This window comes from Silurus meridionalis, chromosome 11, assembly GCF_014805685.1.
Source record: "Silurus meridionalis isolate SWU-2019-XX chromosome 11, ASM1480568v1, whole genome shotgun sequence".
NCBI lineage: Eukaryota > Metazoa > Chordata > Actinopteri > Siluriformes > Siluridae > Silurus > Silurus meridionalis.
Window position 1 is genome coordinate 19,594,866 of NC_060894.1, and position 21,734 is coordinate 19,616,599.

Genomic DNA, 21,734 nt, shown 5'->3' on the forward strand with positions numbered 1-21,734 from the left:
GTCTCTAGAGATCCGTGCAGGCTCTATGCATGACGCATGGCTTCTCACCTGCGTAGTTGCTCAGGCCTTTCCTTTTCTTCCTCCTCCAGTAAAGCCAAGCGCTGAAGCCCATAAGTACGATCCAGCACGCGCCCCCAAGGCCTGCAATGAAGGCCGGCTGCTTCAGAACGTCCGTGATGCTGCCGTTGCCCTCGTCTCCGGTCATCACATCCTGTAACTCGGCACCTGTGATCGAAAAACTCGTTTCAATTTCTTCTCAAACATTATTGGGAATTTTTTTTTTCCTGTACCATCCCTACCACAGCGAGCTCGCGATCAAATCGAATCAAGTCACATCCCAGCGGCTGATAAGGAACAGCAATTAAAAGCGCCAGGGAAAATCTATTTTTGCTAATAGGATTATTGTACGTCTGATTAACAGCGTAACAAGCAAATGGAGCAAGGAGATACTGGAGCACAATACGTCACGCGAAACAGAAACCCGGGCCGCGTCCTTCGAGCGCAGGACGAAGAGACCCGTTCGTCGGGTTGAGACGAAGAACTGGAGATTGACACAGAGACTCCATCAGGGTTTGATTTTTTCTTTTTTCTTTTTTTTTTGTGGTGCAGCTACAGCTCTGTGAAATGAGATTCAAAGGCTCGCGACGTGAGCAACACCCCAAAAACACGATCATTACGGCCTCACAGCACAGCCTTCTCGCTTGGCTGCAGGCGAGTGTTTCTGGCACCCGGCAGCCAAAAGCCGTGGAAAAAGAGGAGAGCGCGGCACATCGATAGTATTGATTCTGGCTGTATTTATCTGGCCTCATACATCAGCGAGCTTGATAAAATGTGATAAGGTGATAAGCCACAGCAATAAGACAGTCCGCTATGTTAGCATTGGCTGCGTTTATTGGAGAGCATTATTGATACAGCCGACAGTGTTCTGCCGAACGACACTGGACTGTGTATTAAATGAAAATCTTATCGATTTTTATATTACTGCTTGTTTAGAAAAAAAAAAGAGAGAGAAGACAGTGCAAGAGAAAGAGAGAGCTAAGCTTCGGAAAGTAAACTCAGCGTGGTCCATAATCCTCAATGGAATTGTTTTTCCTTCTTTCTCTGCCTTTGAGTAAAGCATGACAAATTTAGAAATCATTATCTGAGCCTCCGTCTCGTAATGATCGTGTTTGTTCGGTACAGCAGTAAACCCTCGATACAGTGAGCCGGCTTTTCATTCCATCCTGAATCAGAAACAACTGGCAGATTGTACATGAATTCTTCCCTGCTTTCTTCGACTCTTATTGTTGTTTATGATCTTCAGAAACCTTAATTTTTTACATTTTTGTTTACTTTTAATGATTCATAAAGTCTTTACTGTGTTGTCAAACCTCATTACATTTATTTTACTTCTTTTTTTGCACATCAAATTGTATTTGCACTATTTTTAACTACCACTTTATTATCTTATATATTTTCTTACATATATATATATATATATATATATATATATATATATATATATATATATATATATATATATATATAGAGAGAGAGAGAGAGAGAGAGAGAGAGAGAGAGAGAGAGAGAGAGAGAGAGAGAGAGAGAGAGAATAATAAAATGTGTTATATATAGAATAATAAAATACCATGTTTCACCTTCCCCTCCAATGGAGTCGTTTTCGCTCACATTAAACAAGAAAAATGCGTTATGTGAAATGCACCCCTTTCACATTGAACACATCTTCCCCTGTTCCAGTAAAACACCATCCAAGTCATATGCTCTCACCGATCACTATAGGCTGTGGCTCGCTTTTTACCCCGACGCCTGCGCTGGTCCCCGCTGCCACCTCCACTCTATACTGCACGCCTGCCTGCAGACCCCCGACCACCACCGAGCGAATAGCAGCATCCACCGTCTTGTTCACGTGGAAGCGACTTTCGTTTCCCAGACACCAGATCTGATGCCCGAGAAGACAGAGAACAGAAAAGCAATAGGAAAGAAATGAGGGAAAGGAAACTCATAGGACACAAAAAAACCAACATATTTTGATCAGTACTTTGCAGCTTAATTATTTTCTGGCCATATTGATATTTATTAGTATTTCCCATTTTCACGCAAACTAAACATATTACTGCGGAAAAAACCCACAAATCGTTTAGCCTTGACCTGCACTGATCATTTGGAATCATAATGTTTTAAATAAATGAACAACCACATTGGCATTATATTCTTCATTTCACAGAGAAATAGAGAATTAGCAAAAAGGTGTAATAAAATGGCCTATATAACGCACACACTAAGATTTTATGACCTCGCTTTACTAGCTCATGGCTTCATTAAGTTGGGTGCACAAGTAACTGTCGGCATTGTGTTAGAAAGCTATAAAACACGGCATTGTATAATGTGCTGAATCAAGTGCTATTTTATTAGCGTTCAAATAACAAAGGAGGAAGCCATGATGTGCAATGAAACCAAATTTGCAGCAATTTATGGGATGACTATAATTAGGACTATTCAAGTAAGCAAAATTTTATTTATATATATATATATATATATATATATATATATATATATATATATATATATATATATATATATATATATATATATATATATATATATATATATATATATATATATATATATATATATATATATATATATATACCTCCACTGTGCCCCGGCGCTCGCCATGTGCCCGCTGCCACATACTGTACAATATACTATATAGTTTATACAGTATGGTACTGTAAATTTCTCTGTAATTTGTTAAATGTACTGATCGCTTTTCTAAGTATAGTATTTGGGTTATCTCGCAATTTTTGCACTCTTACAAAGATATTTGTGCCTCCTTCTCAGAGACTTCCACGCTCTTGTATTATCACAGCACCTTTTAGTGTCTTTAGTGTCTGTATAATACCATGCCATGATATAATTTTTTCATTATTCTTGAAAAAACGTTGTCTCAGATGCTTTTAATGTGTAAATACCGGATAAAAATGACTTACTAAATCAGTGGGCTTGTGCAAGTCTACCTCAAGACTACAATGAACAGTACCTTGTATTCCTGGATGATGCCGTTCTGGTGTTCGGTGGGTGGCGGGTCCCAGGAAATGCTAATGGACGTGCTGTTCTCACTGCCTACCGTCAGCACAGTCACCTGCTGTGGGGGAGCACTGGGGGCTGCCCAGGACAATTCTTTTTACTCATCATTGTCCTCATTACAGCAAGCATATACATACACACACACTCTATAACACGAACCACCCACCCACCCACCCAGCCATGCACAAGCCTTCAAATGGATTTTTAATGCATTTTATAAATGACCCAGACATCACAGTAAAACGTTGCCCTTTGACTATTAGAAACACAGCTAGCGTGCCACATTGAGACATTTAGTGCTCAATGCGAGCTAAAAAACTTGCATGCACGATGCTTTTAAATGTCAAATGGATGTATTGTATATATTTTAAAACATTTACACACATAAATATGTACATGGCTACTCCGCTACTTGACATACAGTTTCAAGTTTTTTTGTTTGCCATCAGATGCCATGCATGGCGATGTGGCATATAAAAAGCAGCAGGAAATGAGGTGTGACCGTCTCTTAGCCCTAATCCTGACTTTGTTAGTCCTGCACCGTTGCCATTGCTATCACATCGCACACTTCACGGCACACACGCACACTCTGCATCAGCCAAACCGGATTCAGCTCAGAGTCAACTCGCTCACGGCAATTACCTCCCCTACAGCATCACCTCCCCCGTCTAGCCTCCTCTACATATCACTCCTCTCCCTCATTTCCAGAGGCTTCAATGCTTTTCTTTTTCCCACTGACATTTTTTCCCTCTGGAATTCATTCCTGGAGTGCATCCTGATATTACACTCACTTCCTGTTAAATATCTCTTAGTTAATACCCAAATTTAAAGAAATTGATTCTTTGCAAACGTAATTTAATTAATAATTTAAATAGTAATTTAAATTTGTCAATTTAATACAGTTTGTATACAGTTTGTATCGCAATGCATCGTTTGGAACATATTTTCTGGTAAAAAAAAAACTATTTATTAATATATAATTATTAGTATATGTGCTTTACTTTTATTATTTAGAACGTGCCCAATCATTTGTGACCAATATTTTATATGTAGATGATTTCTCCTCACTAAACTGTTTCTCGAGCGCGTTCTCTCAGCACCACTGCTGCTACGTGAAAATGATCACAACACTACGGAGACCGAGGCGTGTCCTGAGAGTCACATAGAATATAGATTAACATGGCAGAGGTAGAGCTGCATCTTCCTAGAGACACAACAGGAGAAGAACGTTTGGTTTTTTATCATTTCTTTCTTTTCTTTTGCACTACCTTGGCCTGTCTGTCTGAACCAAAGCAATAAAAGCAAACTATCGGCACCATATTGAACTGCATAGCATCCTATTTTTTCAATTGCATCATATTGCATTGAATCGCATTATGTTAAATCGAACTGAAGTGTGATCCACTGCATTGTATTGCGTCACATCACATCAGTAGCTGCTTCATATGTATCTTTAATGTTTCTTATTGTTGGATATGCATGGAGATGCGAATCGCATCGGCCTCAGTTAAAGAGATGCACATCCACTAATAGATGTTATTACAGTTAATATTCACGTCATGCAGCAGAGCAAAAAAGGGAAAATGTGATCTAAGTGACTTTATCATGGCGTGGCATGGATGTTGGTGCCAAACGGGCTGGTTGGAATATTTTAGAAGTTACGGATCTCCTATGAATTCAATGCACAAAAAGGTATAAAAAAAATAGTGCAGAAAAAAAGCAGTGTTTTTGTTGATTCATTGAATAAATTTATTATGGACACAAAAAAGCATCTTCAAATGTATAGCACATTGCATTGGCTGCACCAGAAGATCACATTGGATTTCACTAATGTCAGCCAATAAGAGAAATCTGAGGCAACAGGGAGCACAGGCTCACTCTACATGGACCAGAAACAAGAAGCTTGTGAAGCTTTTGCCCTGCATGTGCTGCTGCCACGTGATTGTCTGACGGCATGAATGAGCAGATTTACGAATCTTCCAATTAACGTAACTATACATATATTCAACAATATCACCTACAAACATAGAAAACCCCAGCTATTTTTAAAGAATCATAATTTTCCTACAGGATTTATAGTCTCCTCATGCGTACTCATTCTAATCAAATCCTGTTTAAACAGTCTGATTTCTCGTTTCTATAGTTGAGATAAATTTGGATAGTCTAATACTTAATTAGCTTTCTAAGCTCTTTTATTGATTCTATTAATTAAACGATGATCTATGCATAATGACGCGTAACCTGATTCACATTTCACAACCGAGTTGTTTATTAGTTGTTACGGGGGAAGAGAAATATTTCGCGCCATGCTATTTTATTAATACTAACTCGGGAAAAAATGCCTATTCATATTAAAGAGAGCTAGCAATAATAATGTAGGAAATGGAGCAGGAATGTATTTTAGGCAGGAAAATAGCCTTTGTCTTCAAGTATGTAGGAAAATTTCAAGAAGCAGTTATGCAAAGCGCTCTAAAAACCTTTGTGTGTAACAAAAATAGCCACAGAGTGCATACTGTAATTAGCATAGATACTGCCACACTGCTGGACAAATACACAGGATTTCTTAACACTTTTTTTTATTAGCTGGAGAAAGTTACCAAATTTTTCACTGTATGGCCAAAAGTACTGGGACGCCCGAATTTTCTGTCTATATGTGGTTCTTTTCCAAACTGTTACCATAAAGCTGGAGACCCAAGTTTTCACCTAACAGAAGACCCGAACCTGCTCCAAGGCATGAGCATGCACCCATGCACAAAGCCAGCTCCATTAAGATATGCTTTACATTGGTTGAAGTGGAAGATCTTGATTAGCCCGCTATCAGAGGTGGGCTGATACTTAATCTACTTAAGAAGATTTCTTTGTTATCAGTACGTTACTTCAATATTTAATTTTCAAACACCTTTTCACTTTCACTCAGTACATTTTGACATAAATATCTGTACTTTCTACTTCTTACATTTTCACACCAGACTATTTAGTTTTAATCTATTTGGGGAAAAGTCAATACTTTTTCTTCTCAATGCGCATCTCATTCTTGATCACCGGATCACCATCATCTTTTCTCTGCTTGTGTTCTATATGGTGTAATGTTCAGCCTGGATACATTCATTAGGTAACACAATGTGAAATTTGTTTTGCATTAATATATTAATTAGGGCTGCCGAAATTAAGGTGTTAATAACGCGTTGACGCAAATTAATTTTAACATTAATTCTAATGTTATTAGTGCGCGATTAATGCAGGGCACTTTTCGGGTTTGACCATTTTTATATTTAAAGGATATAATTAATTAATTATTAAAAAAAGGTGAAATTAAAACCTTCTGAGCAACACACGTTTGTTTACGACATCCTGTCTTTACTCAGATATGATATAAAAACTCCACCAATAAATTATTTTCATTCACTAAACCTTTGTTTTACTGATGCGACCAAGTCTTAAATTAGCACCAAAATGATGCGCACATCCGCGATTAATCCTCTGGAGTCGAGGCATTTGACACTTGACACTTGTTATGAGGGTGCCAACTGTTCTGATAATTATAAAAATACAGAATATAGCTTGATATATCACCCTTTTATATTTTAGTAATAATGTCGTTGTAACTAATGTAGTTACTACAGTGCATTATTTCATCCGTCTTTCTGCTTGTAAATAATTTTTCTGTAACCTACACCAGTAAGCTTCTATACATCAAATAAAACCCTGGCATTTGTTTATCAGCAGTGTGTTTAGCTGTTCTAATCGGGTTATCAGGCATGACAAGTCGACCAGGAGAGCTGTACTGGCTGACATTCAGAGAAGAACCGGCTTCTGATCAACGGAGGAGTTTAACTTTTCAAAATGATAACGTACTCATAAGCAGACAGCCATGCTAATGCTAAAGCGCAGCATTATGTGTATCTGAGCATGATGAAAGCCTTTTATTCCTGTGTACAGGAACGTAGGAGATGCTAATAAGCCCACTGACTCTGGGATGTAAAGCTGGCTGTAATATGACCTGTGGTGGTGTGTGAGCAGAACTTCTGCCAAGTGACACTGTGGCAGTCTTACAACACACTGCACTCTGTTTGCATCCCAAAGGTACACAAAAAAGGTTGAAAAAGTGAAAAAGTGTGTGTCTGAGAAAAGTGAGTGAATATATACATATATATATATATATATATATATATATATATATATATATATATATATATATATATATGTAGAGAGAGAGAGAGAGAGAGAGAGAGAGAGAGAGAGAGTAAAGGTGAGTAAAAGTGAGGGGTTTCTGAAAAGTGAGATAAGATTAAAAATGAGAGATGCAGAGGGTGAGAAAAAAGCAGAGTAATAGAGGGAAGAAAAGAGAGAGAGAGAGAGAGAGAGAGAGAGAGAGAGAGAGAGAGAGAGCAATTACACTGCAAGCCTCAGGTGTATTATGGGTATTAGCTGGTGTTTAACCTTACAACAACACTGCAGATATCAATGGACTGAAACACATACAATCATTTGGCCTTTTCAGATGACCATGTAACTAAATTTACCTGGAAAATCCAATTTGTCTGTCATGGATGTTAATGTAAAAGAAGTGTTTAAAGTATGTCATCATTTGGCATTCGGTGCAGCTTGAAATCGGCTGTGTGTGTGTGTTTTTTTTTTTTTTTCTGAGGGCACTAGAGAGAGGACACACTTGCAGAACTCATTAAAGCAAAGCCACCGTGGCACTAATTGTGCTAATGGATGGCAGCTCAACATGATCTATGTGATCTCCAATAAATATCTCCATCACTATGTGTGTGTGTGTGTGTGTGTGTGTGTGTAAATGACAAAAAAAGGCAGCCAGAGTGTAGTGAGGGAGGGAAAGGGCGAGAGAATGAGCAAGGGAGGGAGAAAGAGAGGAAGCAACAGACAGACAGAGAGGAACGACAGAGAGAAGGATATTAGGATGCAGACCGAACAGGCTGATGGTTCTTGACGATGATATGGCAGGCAGGGTGACAGCAGGGGTTTGGAGCTCAGATGCAGTGTGTCAAAGCAAAGAGAAATGCTGTGTGTCCCAGAGTGTGTATCAGTAGAGACAGTGCCTCCTACTATGGCACGTGGATGACATGCACCTCTTATTAGATTGCACCGCTACACAGGCAAACTGCTCTGATTGTGTTTGGCCGTATGTTTTGGGACACACAGATGCAGTCAGAACCGGTGAAAAATGAAAGAAGGAATGCAAGAAGACATGAAATGCTCGAATACAGAATCTCACATATTCTTTTTTTAGCCTAATCTATTTATATATATTTTATAAAATATATATAAAATAATAATAATAATACCTTATACTTTATTACTTCCCCTTGTACTAAGAAAAGAATACTAGAAGGTTTCTGGACACCTAAGCATAAGATTCAGAAGTGCTTTTTGAACATCCCATTCAACATTTAGTCTCCATTTGCTGTTAAAAGAACCTCCACTCTTCTGGGAAGATGTTTCCAGATTTTGGTGTGTGCTAGTTTAGATTTGTGCTCATTCAACTACAAGGGTGTTTAGTGAACTCTGGTACTGATGGAGGTGAGGTGAGGAGCCCTTGGGGTGTAGTCAGAGCTCTATAGCAGGAGAACTTTCACTCCAACCCATAAAAAGTCAGGTGCCCCAATACTTGTTCATATAGTGTATAATGGAAGTCTATTACACTCATACAAAAACATCATACTGCAACGTTCACATGTTCATCGAAACTTCCGACGTCATTCCTACAGCTTGTTTACCTTCTTCCAAAGTGCGTGCGGTGATGGATTCGCTATCTGCCCCCTGGAACTCGTTGAAGAACGGCCGAACCTTTATCTCGTAGACCACGCCCTTTTTGAGTTTGTGTAAAGTGACGTCCCGCTCCGACGGCGTCTTTAGGTCCTGGATCTGCCAGGCTCCTGGAGAGGGTAGGCCTGAAGTTTGCCTGTATAGAACCCGGTATCCTTGGATGAACTGGGAAGGTTTTTCAACCTACAAAAGAAATGAGAAAAAGATCTAATATTAGTAGCATTAAAACTAAAGCATTGCTGTGCGGAGTGCGCCAGGATTAGCAACCTCCACGCTCGCACTCACGCTGATTGTTTCCAGATAACGAGGTAAAAAAAAAAAAAGCTGTAAAGCCAATCATGACAAATGAACTGCCATGGCTCTGTCAAACCTCCCCAAAGCAAGGGCATTAAACAGAATGAGATCGTCCCATCGCCAAAAAAGAAAAAGGCACACTTGAGTACGGATAGGTGCAGTGGAATTCATTCTGTTAAGGGAGGGGGACATAACTCACCATAATGGCTTGTTAACAGGGGTAGAAGCAAGCACAAGCTTTTACAGCTGAAATAAAGTAGCTGTTTACCGTCAGCCCAGGCCATATAAATCAGCATGGTATGTTCATCCCCCACATGCAACTATACACAAGTGTGTGTGTGTGTGTGTGTGTGTGCGTGTGAAAAACACCTTGTGTGTGAAGCATTTCATTACTGAAATGTGGACGAGATCTAAAAGCCCCACTTAGTGCAGATACGCATCGTAATAAAAAAACAGCACGCATTGATCTGCCCTTTGGGTGGAGGGCAGTAAAACAGGGTTTGCCTCCTAGCGCCAAAGAACCTCGGTAAGAGCATCGAACGAGATCGTGAGATGCAGTAAAAAAAGAACACGGTCATTTTTTTGCGGTTTGTTATGTAAGGCTAAATCGGTAATATGCCATTAGCAAGGCTGAAACTTTTCACGCGTCGCCTTTCAGCTGCCTCGATCATTAGTTGCTTAATGTACTGGTGACGGTTTTGATGGTTTGCAAACAGTGTAAGTGACAAATGCGACTAAATAATGTCTTAGTCATTCGTTGCACAATAACACGAGCTCAAGAAAGTCGGCGCAGCAGGTTTGTTTTTGAGTCAAAATCAATTACAATCGAATATTTTAGATGAGTATAAGGGAACGACGAAAACGATCAATTCTGAAATGCGTCATCTTCGGCAATGAAGAAGATTAAACAACCAATAGTCACGCTTGGGGGAGAACATCATAATGCAGGCTTGAAGAACTCAAGGATGCACCAGTACAAATAAAGAGCATACAGGTTCAACCAAATCGAACGGAATCGTAACAGTTCCACCCCTAATCAATAATTACATTAATAGAGAAATAAGTGGCATATAATTCCTGTTAGTGTTTTTTAGTTGTGGCATTTTAGTGGCCAATATAGCACAGACACATATAGTGTGTGTGTGTGTGTGTGTGTGTGTGTGTGTGTGTGTGTGTGTGTGTGTGTTTGTTTGTAAGCATTTATTGTCTTAGTGGGGACCAAATGTCCTCAAAATGCAGTATCTGACAGCGTTTGAAATATTTATTTTTATAGATAGATAGATGATAGATAGATAGATAGATAGATAGATAGATAGATAGATAGATAGATAGATAGATAGATAGATAGATAGATAGATAGATAGATAGATAGATAGATAGATAGATAGATAGATAGATAGATAGAGCTTCAGATAAAAAGCTTGATCTTATGCAGCTTCCTAAAAGCAAGAGTTCTGTCCCTGCGCTCTCCATCCACCTGGCTTTACTTCTTTTTTTTAAACTTTCCCATATATTTTCAGGTTTTGCGCTTTTATTTTAAACCTACTGTACAAGCAATGTCATTTCGCATTCTGGAGCAGATTCCTATAAAGCTTTTTATTTAATTATTTCTAAATAGTATGGGGAATCATGGCAACTTTTTACTTTTAACTTTTAACTTTTAACATTAGTTTTTGGTGCACAGCTCTCAATCAAACATTTTAATCAGAGAAAGGCTGGGCACCTAAACTAAGTGCTGCTTATTACAGTGTTGAAGAACATTCCATTTATAGTACAGAACAGTTCAATAACTTATATAGTTGTTTAAGCTATAAGCAATACAGCTATATGCTTATAATATCAATGACCTCTGATATTACAATTACAAGAGACAGACAATTTTTATTTCAAATTGGGCTGCATCTGCTCACTTTACACTTGTTCTAGTTCATTAGACAAAAAGAGAAAGAAGATCTGTGGAAGATTTTGGAAGATAATGGAATTTTTTCTTGTTTTTTCCCCTTCTCATATATGACATGGCAAGCTAAATCAAAGGTCACCACAGGCCAACCTAGTATGGGTTGATGTAAAAAGACAGTATAACTATACTAATATCATCACTTGATTCTTCATATCCGAAAATTCTAAGCAAAACAAATGAGCCAAGCCCCAAATGTAACAATACTGAGCTTTTAATGGTTTTAGGTATCAATAATAAATCAGAAAATCAGCAAGAATGAAACAAATTACAGATCTCCTCCAAAACTAAAACCATGCCAGAGAAAATATTTTTGGATTTTTTTAACTATATAAGTGAATTTCCCTTTTCTAACCTTTCACCAAACAGTTCCGTGCAGTAAAGGTGAACGTGCAAATGCTGGCACAGGAATATCTCCAGGTCCATATGTTTCATTCTTGCTTTATATTTGCCATATAAGACTTGTCCCATATTTTTGTTGCCCAGGAGTGTATACTATTTCTAGTTGTAGCCCATAGACATCATTTCTGTGATCATAGTGAGAAGTGATGCAATATGGTTGAGCTTTTTTTCTTTTTTTTTTCTTTTGAGTGTCAAATATGAGTTTTCATGTCACTCTTCTTGAAACTGTCCTTCAGCATAATGGTCCACAGCGCAACTGATTTAGCACAAATGTATTACTGCTGCATATATAAAAAATACTCACTTGTAATTCATATATAAAGCTGAAGGTAAACTCACCGCCCATGTCACCCGCACAGATGTGGAGCTAAGCACTATGGGGCTATGCATAGTGACAATGACATCACCCAGCTCCTTCTGGACTTGACGGTGATCAACACCCTGCACAGCTGGACTTATGTCTGACACACGAATAGAAACAAACACAAAAACATATATATATAAATATAGATAGATAGCTATATAGATATCTATAGAAAACAGGAAAAAAACGCTGGTTCTATTAGAATTTTTTTTTGCACTATAAAGACCTGTTTGTCGAAGGCACTTAAGTAAATGGATGATTTGCTGTATGTCTGAACCAAAGAAATAAAAGTCCATACTATATTGAATGAAATCGCAATCGAATCGCACTGCATCATAAAAGGGGTGAATCGTAACGCATTGCATCGGTAGCTGCTTCATATGTATTTTTATTGTATTGCTTCGTTGGCTATGCACTGAGATATATAAATACTATATATATACATCATAAAGCCAAATATACAGTGTGTTTACTAATAAAATGTAAATTATAGTGTAATTGTGAACTGTAATTGTCAAACCAACCTACAGCAATATAACGTCTGAGCTGAAGATCATGGAATTAAAACAAATGTACACTCATGTCAGATAGGTAGAGTGTATATTACCCTGAGTGCGGACAGGATCCGACATGGCACTTGGGTCTCCCACCCCCTGTGTGTTCACCGCTCTGATGATGAAGACGTAGACGGTGTTTGGTCGGAGCTCTCTGACAGTGTATTGCGTGTCCTTCACGTGATCAGCTACAGTCTGCCAGCTGTTACTCACCAGCTGGCTGCAAACAGAGATGAGAAGCAATAAACTCACTGCTCGGAAAAAACTGCACACACACACACACACACACACACACACACACACACGTCTCACGTGGCTGCCTCAGGCAGATGCGGGGGATTTTATGCTGATATTATTGTGGGCAGTATGCCTGTTTCAACCAGCTTGCTATAGATGGGTTTAAGCTATTGATGCAGTAGCTCAACTGTGTAAAATTTGTTTTAAAGCTTTGTTGTAGTGAAAATAGGATTCTCTGACCTAATATTAGATCATGCAATCAGTCAAGGCTGCTCCAGCTTGCAATAGGCTGCACTCACGAAGACAATTTGGTGTAACAAAAAAAGTAAAGGGTGAAGTCATTCTCTGCCATTTGTTTAGGCCATATTGTACTCTGACAAACAGAAACCATGAAGCCACCAATAGGAGGCAATCCAGGGTGAGGCCTTGCTTAAGGGCCCAGCAATGGCAGGACGTTTGGGCTGGGATTTAAACTTGTGACCTTCTGATCCAGAGTCCAATGCTTTAATCGCTGAGCTACCGATACACATGGTATATCTACAGGTTCACGAACTTCTCAAAAACATACCAGTAGGTTGATTAGATACTCTAAATTACCACTAGATGTGAATATGTTTGTATATGATGCTGTTAAATGACTAGAGTCTGGTCTACACCTAGTGATATGCCAAGTCATGCTAGCTCCAAATTAGCTTTGATGTAAAAGCACACACTCTTTTTAGTGATTGCATTTAAATCCAATATTTAGTAGCGGCTTTATACTGGTCAGGTTGAATTCGATGTCCATCATAAAAACACTGGACATAAAGCAGGAATGCACTCTGGTGCATGGGACAGCAGTTTTAGGAGTTTGGACCGAACAGGAGAACACCATTGTGGGAGAAAATGCTAAATAAAAGAGAGAAACCTATGGTCAGGATAGAACTGGGAAATATAAACCTGCAGCACAATTGGTGCAAACAGGTTTGATGAAATAGACTTTTACTACTAAAATAAGCTTGTTTCCAAGCTAAAGAACGAACTGTTAGACATCACATTTACTTTTAGATCCATTAAAGTTGGCGTAATCATACAGCAGAGCAAATTCGATTTTCTGCTTGTACTCCTAGACAAAAGTTGACTGGACTTAAATTCTCTATCCGTTCCCCCAAACACAGAGTGGTGTGTCTAGAAGGCAATATCACCTTCCATTCCCCTTAACCGAGACCTTTTCATGACCTAGAAACACTTACAATTAAACTTCAGTCCACCGCACAAGCCTGAGGCAACAGAGTATTGACTAAATACAACGAGCCAAATCACACACTGGGCACCGATGCTCGAGCATGGCACAGCCCCAGCGCTTTCCTCATAAATAAGCCACTAAATCCATCACCGCTGGCACTCACTAAGGGCGACCCTGGTGCCCGGTTAACCGAACCGCATCTGTGCCATGAGCGTGAAGGGCACTGGGTACAGCATACCAGGACCTGGTTCAGGCAGCGCATACATACCCAAAGGCCTCTATGACATACGCAGACACGGAGGAAGCATCCTCAGATCCGGGGCGCCATGACAGAGACACACTGCTCTTGGTGACATTAGTGACCTCTGGTTTGGAAGGAGGCCCCGGGAGAGCAGTGGTGTTGTGGGATACGGAGTCTGTGAACTCAGCCGACTCTGACAAGAAAAGAAGGAGAGCAGAAGCAGAGGGTAAGAAGTGAGAATGATGGAATATTCGAGCAAAAAGTGCTCCTGCTGAATTGAGATAAGAACCTCGGACGTCTAAGAAGGCGCTCCATGAAGTCTCTCCACTTGAGCTGGTGGCCAAGCAGGTGTACAGACCCGTATCTGAGAGCTGGAGGAAAACAAAAGAACATCAGCAGATAAGTTAGAGAATAGCTGAGTTAATTATTCACATCATTCACACACAGATAAACTCAGGCCTTAATTTCCATCCTGATAGTTGCATCCATGTTAGAAAATAATCTCTGATATCAATCCCTTTTAATGGAATTTTGGATTTACTTTCTATTCGCTTTGCTAGCGCTATTATAATTCTGTCCATTAGTTTTACACAAAATCACTGTGTATCATGTGCACTTCATGTCAGTTTGGCTACAATAATAGCAAACAAGGTCCACACTAATAAGATGATTCTTTAATAATCAACTAAATGTACAATTTCTTTATAGAAAGAAAAGAAAAACTGGTATGGTAGCTATCATGAAATACCAGTGAAGGATGTCTGGTGTTAATGAGGCGATGAGTTCCTGACATTGCCTTATTATTATTTCATGACATTATTACCGATTAAAGAAAAGAAAAAAGATCACTGTGATTGAATTGCGTGTTATTCTTTCTAAGATATATTTTGTGCTATTTGGCTCTTCTTTCTCTCTAATTAAAAAAAAAAATAAGTGAAGCAGATGTGCTTTAGTGCTTTGGTTTGTCCGGCTGTCAAACCCCTTTCTCTGTATGCTCGGCACAAACACATCCGCTTCCACAGATTCAAAATGAATGCTAATACCGCTAGCATTGCCATTACGCTCATCATCTCCCACACTGCTACTGTAACTAGCTGAGCTGAGTCTCTGCTGTAAATGTGTCAACTGGAATTACATTCTACGATGGACTTTTGCATTCATTAAATATGAAACAGCACTAGAAAATAATGAGTTTAATAATATACTGTGCTCTGCAGAAACAGTGTCGGAGTTTGAGAGACCTTAACAGATATAAACAATAAATAAGCACCAGAGATGCTAATCATAAACTTATGCATTCATTATATTCTTATATGTGTTATGTTTTACTGTGGGGTTTTCCTTTGTATATCTTAATACACTGGTAATCTGGCTAACTAGTTAGCTAGTTAACTGGTTCGTATGGGCTTTTATAACTTAGCTAGCTGAATCAATATCCCACAAGGTTCGAGTGCTAAATCTGTTTTCTTTTGAGTACATCAGATCCCTTTTATAACAATGAATACATTTTTGTATTATTATTTTTAATATTAAAATGCTAATATTAAATGAGCACAACGATCTAAACTTGCGTATCGATCCTTCGATGGAGTTTCAGGATTTGAGGAATTAAATGTTTTTTCCCCAAGCCTTATTTCAATACAGGACTTTTTAATTATTGTAATCAACTGCTGTGTGTTCCAGACTGCACGGATATTATGGTGGAAAAAAATGCGTTAACCTCTGATGGCTTCCACGAAAGTGCATCGGAAAGCGCGAGAGGCGCCACGTGACTCGCTAAAGTGCTGACGTTAATTGCGTTAATAAATTTCATTTTGAACTCAGCACCACTGCATTGCCAATGCGACTGCACTGATGCAGCGAACATCACGTTTCCCTCTGTGCTGATTTCCGTAACAATAGCACACAATATGAACTTTTTTTGTTGTCCTTCTGGCTTTTTTTTTTTTACGCTTTCATATTTTTTATATGTCTCTCTTTCTCTTATCGACTTTCCTCAGACTGCCACAAGCTACAGTCTTTCATTTCCATGTGTGCCTCTGCTCCATTAGGCTGATTCAGAGACAAATGATTTAAGTAAAATTGACATTCAAAGGGAGATAAGCATTCAGGTAAGAGCTGTGTGGGCATTTCATATTCGCTTCAGAGACGTGTGTGTGCGTGTGTGTGTGTGTATATGCGCCTGTGTGTGTGCCTTTAATTTACCATAAAGAGCTGTCCTTGAGGAAGAGCCCAGATTCTGTCAAAGCCAAGCTTAAGATGTCTCCAGCATTTAGCAATTTATTAGAAAATCAATACACTTTATTCATCTTTAAACTGAATGCACTTGTCCATCTAAATCATGCCTGTCTGACATCAGTGAGCGAGAAATATCCCTCCTTCTCTCCTCCCATCCCCTGTCATACCTTCCATATTTGTTCCTTCGCCAAGGCACTTTTATTTCCCTCATTTCCTCACTATCGCCCCCCTGTAATTGGTTCATAAGCAGTGAAATGCAACGTAAGCATATTAAAACGGACGATGAAGCAATGATGTAATGATTAGACCTACAATGTGTCCAAAGTTATAACGCATATAAAGACAATGTGACTTTATAGGAATGATGTAATGACTAGCTATTCACACAGGGCAACTTTATAGTGCCATTTAAACGGTTGTATGAAACAATGTTACTTTTTATAGCAATAACACAATTACTACATTAGCAATGTGGCTAGTCAAGGATTGAGTCACATGACTTCTTTAGCAATTGGCTTGAATTTCTGTATATATATATATGCAGTGGTACCTTGACCTATGAGTACATTAATGTACGAGTTTTCCGAGGTACGAGCGGTCACTCTGCCGATTTTTTGCTTTGTTACGCGAGCAAAAGATTGAGGTATGAGCTCGAAACGCCACTGCTAGATGCCGAAGCAAAGCCAGAAAGCGAAGATTGTGACGAAAATTAAGATAAGCAAAGAAGAAAAAGTACAAAATTTAAAGTTTAGGGATACGCAGTGTACAGTAGTGATAGTAAAAAACTAGTTTTCCCTCCTCCGCTAATCACCTCTACCCCAATTAATGACGTAGATAGGGACCGAAAAACTGGTCGTACGTAACTTTGAGTTTAGCAAGAGAAGCCAAAACAACATTGCTCCTCACAGCACCAGAAGTAAGCATAACAGCATTTAAATGACATACAGTAAATACTATAATACAATGTTTGAAATCTGTCATCATACAGAGATTTTAGTTGTTAAATGTGTATTATTGACTGTAGCAACAGATGAACATGAAGGCCTTCACTTATGCAGCTCAAACACATGAAGGTTGAAAGTTTTCGAGGTAGGTCGAATGCAACAGTAGTTACTCGGCTGCATGACAGGGAGCATCTGCTGCACTGTTAAGTATTAAAAATGTATTGTAGTGTATGTAATGAAGTGCATTAGGGCAGTCAACAAGCATTATATATGCAAATAAATCCAAAATAATGCAGCGAGTCCGCTACTCTGATTACATGATTTGATGTAGCATATGGAATATGAAATAAAGCATATACAGAAGCAAATACGCAATCCCTCAAATATACAATATGTTTATATAGAAAATGCAAATCACAAAGAACACACCTTAACATTCTGGATCTGCAGGCTGCCTGCCTCTAGCAGAGACATCCGAGGCTCTTTAGCCAGCAGACTCACTCCGTCCTTCAGCCAAGTGACCGTGGGTTCAGGTTCTCCAGACGCCCTACAGCCGAGAACGGCCAGGCTGCCCTGTGCCACTGTCTGATTTGTTGGCCCGTGCTGAATAATGGGTGGTGGGCGGTCTTTCAGAGCTGTCAAACAAAAAGCAAACATGTGCTTTAAAATGCATAGCAATTTCCTTTGACGCTTCTCCTGACCTTGCAGGAGAGCAGACACTTACTGCCAGCATTTTGCATCTCTCAATGATGGATGTGGTCTGAAATGTAGCACCTGTTCTTGCGGTCAGTCAAGCAAAAAAAAAAAAGACACCTTTGATTGTGCGGTTGCCGGCACGGATTAAAAATGGCTTGCCTGAGAGGCTAATTAAAGTCCTTTTCTTTGCAGCACCTTTCAACATTTTCACACTCCCTTCCTCTTTCTCGCGCAGTCCTTCGTCTAAATTAGTTGCTTACTGTATATTTATTAAGCAAACGCTCCTGACGAGCGACGTTTTTATATCTTTGCAAATCTTACAACAGCCCAAGCACTACCAATCTCCGTATTTTTCTCGTGGCTTGACATTAATCATATGCATTACAATGATATACAGGTTCAGCGAGCCTGAAGAAAGCTTTATATCATAGCAACCAAAACCCTGTGACTCCAGTTATTTTCAAACTAGTGTCCAGCCATTGAATCTTTAGTGTATGTGTTACACCAGACACAAAATATTTCACGTTTCACCTTAATAAAAAAAAAAAAAAACTAAGCAAAGGGAAAATGCTGAAATCCATTTATAAATTAATGCATTAATAGCATGCAAAGGTGTAATCTATGAAATTACATTAAGACCTTTGGTCTAAAACCTTCATTCTTGAGGCTTTTTTAAACCAAATCACAAACTACATTTCTACATATTTTTTTTTACAAAATTTTCTCCCCACAAAAAAACAAAAAACAAAAAATTACCATGTCTAAAAACATTAATTATAGAGAATTATAGCTTGATTTACAAATGCCACTGATGAAAAAAATTCCTGAAAAATGAGGCGCAATCTAGGAATAGTTATGGCAACCAGGTCTTGACCCAAATGGGGCAAACAATATCAGTGAACTTTAGTTTTTTTGTAAAATAATGTAGAAATAGATACATTAAAAACCAAAGCTTGTCGAGACAATCAAATTAGTCAAGTGAGGAGTTTGATCCGTCTGCTTAAGAGGTTTTATGTACTTGGTAGCTGATTAACTTCCTTCTCATGCTTTGATCCTGCTGTTGTCATGGGCTGTAGCAAAAAAATGCAGACAAGCGTTATACCAAAATACCCATTTACAGTGTTAGACATTAATGAAGCAAATAGAATTCGTTACTGTACTTAAGAAGGTTTTTTACGTATGTGGTCAATGCTCTGGTCAAGCAATCAGTGAGCCACCAATCAGGGTCGAGCGCACGCTCTGTTTTAAACTTCTTCTGATTGGCGCTTGTGTATTTACTGATCACCAACATACAGTTCAGAATCAGTTCAACATCAAGCAGAACATTACGAGATGGAATAAACGATGAAAAAACTCCAGACTCGAACTCACCACAACAGCTGTGGAATTATTTCCGCGATTTTGTGAAGTAGTTAAATAAAACGTTTTGGGGCTCGTGATAACTGTAATAGAAATCACAGTGTTTGACTCATTAATATCATTCTATTAAGAGATCAGTGTGCTGAGAGTCACATTCGAGTCTTTTCACATAAATTGAGTTGATTAAGCAAAGAGTCTTGTGACAGAAATCATAATAGGAACATTACAGCCATAATAAATCATAGAATTTTAAATACTTAAGTACATTTAAAGGCGAATACGTCTGTAGTTTTACTCAAGTGAAAGTTTTAAGGGACACTTTTACTTTTACTGGAGTCGTATTTTACCGAATTAATCTTTACTTTAACTCAAATACATGTTTTCTGAACTTCATTCACTACTGCCATTTATACAAAAGAATACATGCATCATTATTATTATTATTATTATTATTATTATTATTATTATTATTATTATTATTATAATTATTATTATTATTATTATTATATATAAAAAAAAAACACCGTTTTTGCGTTTAATACTTAATAGAGTCTAGGATGCAGCACAAAGAATTGTGTCCCCATCATTGTGATCTGATCCCTTTTTTCTCTGCCACTTTTGCTCCTTCCTGCACCACTTCCCCTCTCTCCCTCCTTTCTTTCTTGACCTCGCTCACTCACTCGTCCTCTTCCTCTCAATTGATATGCACGGCAACCCAGCAGTCGCTGCTTCGAGGGTAACGCGCTCCTTCTGCGGAGAGGGCCTCGAGCAGATGTTAATTCAATAATGTCTGCGTGAGCAGGCCAAGACAAAATGGAAAGGAAGCAGAATATGGCTCCCAACTGGCGGCGCCACAGCACTTAAGATAATGATACTCTTTGAGAGAAGAAGTGGGTGTAAATGTGTGTCTCTCCATCAGCAGCCCCCATGTTACACTTTATGGGCTTCACTCGCTTTTCAGGCCATCCAAAGTCTTTTTCTCCTTCAAGCCAGAGAAAAAGGTTGATGAGGATTTGTTAAGGATTTCTTCTGAAATCAAAGTGGAACACCAAAGCCACCGCGTCTAGAATGAAGTTCAATTTTCGACATGCCTACAATGTTGTACTCTAAAGTACAGAAGAATGAAAGGAAAATGTGGATATTGCACTCATACGTCTTTTTGGAGGCCAAAAAATGATCAGGTGCACATCTGTGTATGTGTGTGCAGAGGAGTGTGTCTTGAAATCTTTCAGGAACGGTCAACTATTGATTGATGTTCACAGAAATACAGCAGAAAGACATTTCCATTTGCCTGCTGGATATTACTGAAACATTCTTACGTGTCTGCATTCTTCAAAACATGAATTTTCACTTCAAAGATGATTGATAAGCATGAATGTAATATGGATAGAAACTTCTGAAGAACTTGTAAAGTCATGGTACAAATGTGTTCGAAAATTCAACACGCTCACCATCCGACACCTCCAGCTGGGCCTTGGCTAGTATGCTGCCAGCCACTGTGAGAGCCTGGCAGATGTAGTAGCCTGCGTCTGAGCGCTGGACTGAAGCGATGCTCAGATCTCCATTCTGAGCCACCGAGAAGCGACTTCCTGCCTGAGCAGGCTGATTCGGAAAAAGCAGGTCCTGAGAAAAAGAGGGAAAATAACAGATTCAATCTAAAATCTCAGCAGGGTAAACAAACACTGATTGCTAGGAAAAGTCTACATTGAACAAAACAATGTGATTAGGATTTGATTGCTGAACTGTTAGAAGTGTGGTGTTTCTTATCTTGGACTTTTTGATTAACACGCCACTTTTTCTAGAACTGAGCAGCTTGGAAGCCACACCTCCTTCCCTAGAACTGACCAGTTTAAAGGCCACACTTCCTTCCACTGAATTGACCACCTTAGAGGCCACACCTCCTTCCCTAGAACTGACTAATTCAAAGGCCACACCTCCTTCCACTAAATTGACCAGCTTAGAGGCCACACCTCCTTCCCTAAAACTGACCAGTTTAAAGGCCACACCTCCTTCCACTGAATTGACCAGCTTAGAGGCCACACCTCCTTCCACTGAACTGACCAGTTTAAAGGCCACACCTACTTCCACTGAAATGACTAGTTCAAAAAGCACACCTCCTTCCCTTGAACTGAGCAATTTAGAGGCCACACCTCCTTCCATTGTACTGACCAGTTTAAAGGCCACACCTCCTTTCCTAGAACTGACCAGTTTGGAGGCCACACCTACTTCCATTGAACTGATTCGCTTAAAGGACACATTTTTCTTTTTTAGAACTGTGAGTTTATAGGCCACACCTCCTTCCCTTGAACTGACCAGCTTAAAGGACACCCTATGTGCCTTGAACCT

At 39.1% G+C, this 21,734-nt stretch overlaps 1 protein-coding gene across 3 annotated transcripts in view; it reads right to left on the minus strand.

The window, feature by feature from the left end:
• Positions 1-21,734, minus strand: part of LOC124393422 (roundabout homolog 2-like) — a 140,835-nt gene that overhangs the window by 21,294 nt on the left and 97,807 nt on the right. For all 3 annotated transcript variants that reach the window (XM_046861251.1, XM_046861250.1, XM_046861249.1), the window contains exons 8-17: positions 20,840-21,011; positions 17,763-17,968; positions 14,441-14,522; positions 14,179-14,344; positions 12,502-12,668; positions 11,870-11,991; positions 8,829-9,060; positions 3,041-3,165; positions 1,768-1,939; positions 49-225 (exon numbers count right to left, since the gene is read on the minus strand). In XM_046861251.1, coding sequence (XP_046717207.1) covers positions 49-225; positions 1,768-1,939; positions 3,041-3,165; positions 8,829-9,060; positions 11,870-11,991; positions 12,502-12,668; positions 14,179-14,344; positions 14,441-14,522; positions 17,763-17,968; positions 20,840-21,011 — 1,621 coding nt within the window. The remainder of the gene's footprint in view (positions 1-48; positions 226-1,767; positions 1,940-3,040; positions 3,166-8,828; positions 9,061-11,869; positions 11,992-12,501; positions 12,669-14,178; positions 14,345-14,440; positions 14,523-17,762; positions 17,969-20,839; positions 21,012-21,734) is intronic.